We start from the raw sequence: 8,064 nt of genomic DNA, 5'->3' as shown, positions 1-8,064 counted from the left end.
TCAATTTCCTCCTGTCGGGTCAGTGAGACCAACTCTCATCAAGTCCCGCGAGACTTTCCTGCCGCTGGCCTGTGGACTGACTTAACGAGAGTTGGTGTCACTGACCCGACAGGAGGAAATGGGATGCCTGCAACTACCGCTGTAAAGAGCCCGGGGGACAATAGCAGTCTGATGGTTCTTTAGGGATCAGATTATGACGATATGGGTCGAAAACGGGAATAAAACTGTCTATTTACATGGAGGAAAACCACGCTGCCCCCACGGAGCTCCATTCTAGGACTGGCTTGCACACTATTTCGATCACAACAACATCTAAGACGGACAAAAACGCTGCGGAGAACACTGGGTGAGTCGTCAGATAATAATTAATGTGAGGAGAGGGCTCCAGGTTTAAAAAAAAAAATGAAATTCTCCTTTAAAGCTGCCAATACCTGGATGAGAAGCAGTTCATACACAGGTACTTAAAGCTGCCAATACCTGGAGGAGAACCAGTTCATACACGGGTACTTCACCAGAGGACCACACATTTTGAATATGCAAAAGCAAACAATGTCTTGGGATAAACAAATACAGTCCATCATTACGATAAGATGCATGAGGCGCGCTCTTTGTTTTTGTTTACCCAGACAGATGAAAGAGTGGGAAAAGCAGACAGAAACTGCCATATGGATACATATTACATTTGGAATGCCATACAGGAACGCAGACATGCCCGCATCCTCCTGCTGACTTCTGCAGCTCACTCGCAATTACCAGGCAACTGCATCTGTCCAAGTGGAACATATGGGCCCTCCATGCCTCCACCTTCCACAACATGGCAGAAAGGACAAGTGATGAGTTTAGCATAGGAGCAGGCAGATGGGCCGGCTGGCTCGCCATTTTATGGTCTGCAACCGAGGCACTAAAGTCCCCCCCTCCTTCCCGCCCAAACACACACAGACGCACAGCCATTCTCTCTGCTAGGTAAAGCAGAGGATGTGTCTGAAGGATCTAGGAGCCTGTCTCACCCCGTTACTCCTTTTTTCGGCAATCTTCTCCCTTGACATCCTTGAGGAAAGTAGAATAAAATTCAAAAGGGAAACGGTCAAAATTGCTCCACCAATCACCTCAAGACATTTAAAGTGCATGCCCCCTCCTTCCCGTCTCTCTCCGACTTCTTCCTGGGAATTGTCCAATGACAGACGAGACCTATTAAAGCTCGTTTGCTCCGACGTGGCACGGTAAAGCCCCATCAATCCACCTAATAGCCGGCTCTTCTCCGGAGGCTCGCCCCGCTCCTGCCTCCAAACCTGTATTAAAAACTCACCCTAACCCCCGTACATCCTTCAGGCTCATTTCAGTATTAAAACTCACCCTAACCCCGTACATCCTTCAGGCTCATTTCAGTATTAAAACTCACCCTAACCCCGTACGTCCTTCAGGCTCATTTCAGTATTAAAACTCACCCTAACCCTAGTTTAATGTTTCCTTGGGTGTTAAAATGGGCTAATAACAGATTGTTCTCTAACTGCTGCAGTGAAATGGATCTTTAAACTGCAGTTAAAATAAACAGCGTAAATAAGATCTATGGGGCCTTTTTAAATAATGGCCTCCTTTGTACAAAACTGTAGCCTACAATCACACCGTGACCTTCCCTCAAGCCCTCCTCCACGTGCAGTCTGCCACGTCCTGCTGCATCTCAAGGCTGCGTACAAGCAAACACTATTCAGTTCCATGGATTCTTCCAAGCCATTAAATAAGGACTATTTGAATGTAGCTACAGCAGCAGCAGCACACAAGAGAGGAGTCAGTGGCTCTGTGGGTTTTCATGCTATGATGCTAATGATTAGAAATTATTCATTCTTCCTGCAACAGCTGAGACGCCACTAAAGGGATTTATTGTTTCACTTTGACTCGGTAAGCCTTTAATCTTCATTGGCATGCAGGCAGCATTATGTTAATTCACATAGGAACACATGCCACAGCCTGGAAGTATTGGGATCAGATGCTATATTCTTCACCAATGAACCTGCAAGAGACTCCTGCTAGGAATAATGCTGTAAGGATAGACATGAAATTCCCCCACATCATTTAATATCAAATGTTCCAGTGAGACGCGAGCGTTTGCTGGTTTGATAACTCAGATGCTAGTTTACTAACACTCATTTCACTGCCTACTTCATAGTGATTTAGAAGCCCAATCTTCATAGAGATGAACTGGAATGCAAAGCGATGTCAAAGACACATGCCATTTTTGGCTTCATACAAAAAATAACAAATATCCACATTAAAGTAGGACTACTGTAACAAGTGTGATCTTTCCAAACACTTTTGGCACCCTGAAATGGGGCAACCACGTATCATGATGTCTTCAAATCTTCTGAAAATATCCTCCGTTTAAATCAGTCTGAACTATTACGTAAAGAACAGTGCCAATGTCTAAATAGCCTTTGTGTCTAAATACCCATAAATACTAGTGTCATGATCATGAACACAAGGGGCAGTGGGCGGTGGTGGTCGTCGGTTCAATCCCCGGGACTGGCCGGATAAATCTGGGTGAGGAAAGTGAAAAAGCGGCGCCTGCCCCCCTCCCTCATTACCACCACTGAGGTGCCCTTGAGCAAGGCCCTTAACCCCAACCGCTCCAGTGGAGCTGATCAGTGGCCAGCAGATCAGACTGTGGTTGTACTGGTCACCTTCCAGGTATGAATGTCTGTGTGAATGTGAACAGGGCGCTCCTGAAAAAGAGAGCATTGCTCTCAGTGAGACTCCCCCTGTATAAATAAAGGTAAAAAAAAAAAGTCACATGATATTATTTGGACACATCATTATTTATTGGCACTAGCATGCACTCATAAGTGTCATGCTACTGCAGAGCAGTGCGCTCGCTCGCTACATCTCTTCTTCAGGTGCTGATGAATGTAGAAGCCTTGGGAGCAGAATGCAGTGCGTGTGCTCCACTTCTTTCCCCCGAGACAGGAGTGTGGTGTTTTATCAAAGAAGAACAGGAGTGTGGTGTTTTATCAAAGAAGAACAGGAGTGTGGTGTTTTATCAAAGAAGAACAGGAGTGTGGTGTTTTATCAAAGAAGACAGGAGTGTGGTGTTTTATCAAAGAAGAACAGGAGTGTGGTGTTTTATCAAAGAAGAACAGGAGTGTGGTGTTTTATCAAAGAATAACAGGAGTGTGGTGTTTTATCAAAGAATAACAGGAGTGTGGTGTTTTATCAAAGAATAACAGGAGTGTGGTGTTTTATCAAAGAAGAACAGGAGTGTGGTGTTTTATCAAAGACAGGAGTGTGGTGTTTTATCAAAGAAGAACAGGAGTGTGGTGTTTTATCAAAGAAGAACAGGAGTGTGGTGTTTTATCAAAGACAGGAGTGTGGTGTTTTATCAAAGAAGAACAGGAGTGTGGTGTTTTATCAAAGACAGGAGTGTGGTGTGGTGTGTGAACAGGAGTGTGGTGTTTTATCAAAGACAGGAGTGTGGTGTGTGAACACGTAGAGTGTGGTGTGGTGTGTGAACACGTGTTTTATCAAAGAAGAAACAATCCCACAACACTATGAATCTTATGAATGTTCCCTCTCAGCCGCGTCTCCCTCCTGCTAAGCAGCTCCCTGCATATCCTGTAGCACATGTAGTTCATCTCTCTCTGCACTGACTGTACTGGCTTTGCCCTGGGGGCAACTTGGCAGTTAGATTGAACTTCACATTCTGTGGGTGTATCCAACATGGAGTTCTCTTAAAGGTGCGAATAAACCAAAAACTTTGGCAAACTACTACAGACACACGGTGTGAGCGAAGCTGTGGGATGATGATGATTGCATTTTCCACCTGCTGGACCTGTAGGCTACAGTATATACAGTATATACAGTATATACAGTATGCCCATCTGCTATAGAATGACAGGGTTGAGTCTCACAATGGCAGTGAGTTGATGAGTTCTAATGCAGGGAGTCCGTGGCACTTTGCCAGGGGGTCTGCGAAAAGTTTTCAGGAAAAAAAAATATATATATTTTTTTTTAAATATATAAAAAAAAATATACAGTATATATTTTTTTTTGCAAAAGCTTCATAGTTCAAGGAAAACATTTTATGCTTTAAATCTAAAATGGTTCATGGATTACATTCTAATCTAACAAACCTATCAATTTAAAAGTCAAGCACATTACCCATGGAAACAAGCTTATTAAGCTTAGCCCAAAATCACAAATCAGATTGAGGGGCTCCCCGGTATATTTTCTATCTTGTAAGGGGTCCTTGGCTGAAAAACATTTGAGAACCTCTGTTCCAATGAAGAGATAAAAGTGCCATTGCTACAAGCAGTAAATACAACCAGTGATCTGTCTGCTTGTTTTTCTCTCCCTCCAGGGACATTGCAGCTCGGAATTGCCTGCTGACCTGCAAAGGATTGGGCAGAGTGGCCAAGATTGGAGACTTTGGGATGGCCCGGGACATTTACAGGTACAGGTCCAACACAGACTACAGAGACTTTGATTGATAGAATTTATTTGACAAATTTAAAATGCAATACACCAACAAGCATACAGTATAAAATAATGAATCAGGATATCACAATAAAGTCGTAAGAGTTATTTCCATTGCCGTCCTAACACAGGGCTAGTCTTAGTCGAGTCCAAATGAACTCCAGATCCAAGATTAAGACCAAGACGAGAGCAAATAAAGTGCTGTTGTTGGGGCATCCTAGTGGCTCACCTGGTTGGGTTGCTGAGGACGAGTAAATGTCTGCGACTTTACTTATGTAGCACTAGCATAAAGTGCTAATTGTTTTATAATAAATAGGGCAGCACGAGCCTTTAGGTGAGGAAGGTCTCCAGTTCAAACCTATTGGGAACGAATGAGTAGTGCTCTATCCTCCTTCAAAAACAACTGCCAAGCTGCCCATGAGCAAGGCACTGTTCTGTGGCCACCAGTAGAGTGGTTTGGTTGTACCGCTCAGCTCCCACTGTGAATGTGTCTTGAATGTGAAGCAGGGTATTGTTGGAAAATGGAATTGTGCTCAGTGAGCTTACCCTGGAGAAATAGAGTACCGCAGGGATGACGTATTTTTGTAGGCTTATCCAGAAATAGCCGCCATTTTGGTGGTAAGTAACCCTAACCCTATCTTTTTACATTACATATAGTCTAGCAGAAAGGGCCCTCAGATTTTGAGATACCCCTACCCGAGGTAGAACAAATGCCAACAATGTTTTGTCTTATCTTTAGGGTCTCCCATTAATGAAATTGATTCTTGGCAAATTTTATTTTTGGGGAAAAAATGTTTTTTTGGCTGTTCTTTAGAACTACCCCAATCCCTGAAAAAGAGCCAAATTAGGCCAGTCCGAATAGGGTAAAGTTGACAAAAAAGCTCATACCTTGAGAATGCTCACTCTTTTCCTCATCAGATTTGCTGAGGTATGAACCAGGTGGCTGCCCTACATCACCAAATAGTCAGAAAATGATTTACCTAAAAAGATCATGAATTATAGTCCTGTAAATATAGCTTTAGTTTAGGTGGAAATTGTACTTTGTGGTGATAGGAACAGGACTCCATCACTTTTCTCTCATTTATCAGAAAAACAGAAATCCCTGAAAAATATACCATTACTGAATTGTCTAGGGTGCTATTGAACACTAACCAGTAGTTGTATGGAGATACCTGGTACCGTTCTATTGCAAATGAGATTTCTTTAGACATAGCCCTGCCTTTTCTCTGAAACAGTCAAAATTCCGAATGGGGGGATAAGTGGTATACTTCTAATAATAATAATTTTATTTGGTGACACCTTTCAAAACACCCAAGGTCATTGTACAGTGCATAAGAGACATACCATTCTAAAAGATCATACATAAAAACAACAGGCATGGCAAACACCAGCATCATTAAAATACGATGAGCGTACATATAAGAAAAGACAGGAGATAAACACGGCAGGCGAATAACAGATTAAGTGCTGTATATGATTAAAGTGAGTAGGCCAATTTGTACAGGTGGGTTTTGAGGTGGGATTTGAATGTGGTGATGAAGTCAGACTGTTGGATGTGTGGGGGCAAGGAGTTCCAGAGTCTGGGTGCAGAGCAGCTGAAGGCCCTAGCACCCATGGTACTGAGGCGAGAGGTGGGGACGGTCAGGAGGCCAGCTGAGGAAGAGCGTAGGGAGCGGGAAGGGGTGTATTCCTGGAGGTCAGAGAGATGGGTGGGTGCTAGGTTGTGTAGGGCTTTGTAAGTGAGCAGAAGGTTTTTAAAGTCAATCCGGTAGTGAATGGGAAGCCAGTGGAGTTGAATGAGAACAGGGTGGTCAGATGATTTAGTGCGGGTGATGATCCAGGCATTTGGAGTCTGTTGAGCAATTTGGTGGGTAGGCCAGAGAGAAGAGAGTTGCAGTAACCAATCTGGGATGTAAGAAATGTGTGGATGAGGACTTTGGTGCTGTATTGGGACAGGGATGGGCGGAGTCTGGAGATGTTGCGGATGTGGAAGAAAGCAGACCGGGTGATGTTTTTTATGTGGGGTGCAAAGGAAAGGGTGCTGTCCAGAATGACGCTGAGGCTGTTGACTTGGGTGGAGAAGGGAACAGGGAAGCTGTCAATGATGATGTTTGGGGTGGTGGTGTTATGAGCTTATGAGAGGGTGTTTTTGGAGCCGATGAGCAAGGCCTCGGTTTTACTGGCGTTTAACTTCAGGAACTTCCTGCTCATCCAGCTCCTGATGTCCTGGAGGCAAGCAGTGAGGGAGGTGGGAGGAAGAGCGGTGGTGGGTTTGGTGGGATATAGACCTGGGTATCATCGGAGTAGCAGTGAAACCGGACACCATGGTGTCAGAGGATTTTACCCAGGGGGAGGAGGTAGGTGATGAATAGGAGTCGACCCAATACTGACCCCTGGGTCAAACGGCAGAACACCCGGACGTGTGGTTCCCTAGTTGGACTAACTGTCATCTGTCAGTGAGGTAGGATGCAAACCAGGGAATTGCAACACCAGTGATTCCAATGTTCGCCAGGTGCTCCAGAAGTAGTGGGTGGGAGATGGTATCGAAAGCAGTGGAGAGGTCAAGGAGGATGAGGATGGTGAGGAGTCCAGAGTCAGCTGCACGGAGGAGGTCGTTAGTTATTTTTACCAGGGCTGTTTCAGTGCTGTGATTAGGGCAGAAACCATATTGAAATGGTTTGTGGAGGTTGTTTGAGTCGAGGTGGGACTGGAGTTGGGCGGCAACCACCCTCTCAAGAGTTTTGGAGATGAAGGGGAGGTTGGAGTTGGGACAGTAGTGGTTCAGGTCAGATGGGTACTGTGGCCCATAAGTTAAGAATGCCCACTCTGATGGTCATCATATTTGGAGAGGGAAATACCAGGTGGCTGAACTACATCACCAAATAGTCAGAATGTGGGTAACCCAATAAATAAAGTTTATCAAAATTACAAGCCTCTAAAACATAGAAATACAAGGTGTAAATATTGGAAGTTTTATTGAAACTGGAACATTCATCCAAACTATAAATCAGTAGTATCTCCTGTCTTGACATGATGGAATAATACAAGTATAATAGTTATAATAATACATTTGTTTTATGGTAGCCCCAAATCTCAGTGCTTCATTTCATTTCATAAACAAAAACAGGAGAACAGACTAGAAAACAAAATAACCAAGGCAAAAATAAAACAGAACAGAGGAATAAAAAGTGACTGCTCGTTTGACCTGGTATATGGACACTTGTTTCACAGCCAAGTCCAAATATCCAAATATGAAATACAGTATCAGCCCTTTGTTGAACGTATTATGACCATACCAGATTATTGTGCCAGTGTTTGGGAGTCTGGGGCACATTCACAAGCTTATACTCCATGGACTGCAATTGTTAGGCTTGCAAAAGACTGATGCAAACAAAACTGTGTAAATATTGTTCAGTCTGTAGGCAGCCGGTCTATCTGGAGACAATCATGTTTAATATATCCTTAGTATCATTGTCCATTTGTCAAATTAAGCTATCACAATGTAAAATGTTTTCCTCTTCTGTGTATCATATTGTAACCTTTTTCCCAAGTATTTGGATCTTTCATTGTTGCTGCGCGTACATAAGATATGTTTCAGTG

At 43.7% G+C, this 8,064-nt stretch overlaps 1 protein-coding gene across 1 annotated transcript in view; it reads left to right on the top strand.

The window, feature by feature from the left end:
* alk (ALK receptor tyrosine kinase) overlaps positions 1-8,064 on the top strand; it is a gene marked incomplete at both ends in the record, with an annotated part of 658,401 nt that overhangs the window by 636,209 nt on the left and 14,128 nt on the right. Inside the window, one exon of the mRNA XM_083632425.1 lies at positions 4,349-4,441. Within this exon, the coding sequence (XP_083488551.1) occupies positions 4,349-4,441 (93 nt within the window). The remainder of the gene's footprint in view (positions 1-4,348; positions 4,442-8,064) is intronic.

This window comes from Poromitra crassiceps (genome assembly GCF_964638095.1).
Source record: "Poromitra crassiceps genome assembly, chromosome: 3".
NCBI classification, from domain to species: Eukaryota; Metazoa; Chordata; class Actinopteri; order Beryciformes; family Melamphaidae; genus Poromitra; species Poromitra crassiceps.
Note: the sequence above shows the minus strand (reverse complement) of the source record. Positions and strands in the feature narration are given on the sequence as shown.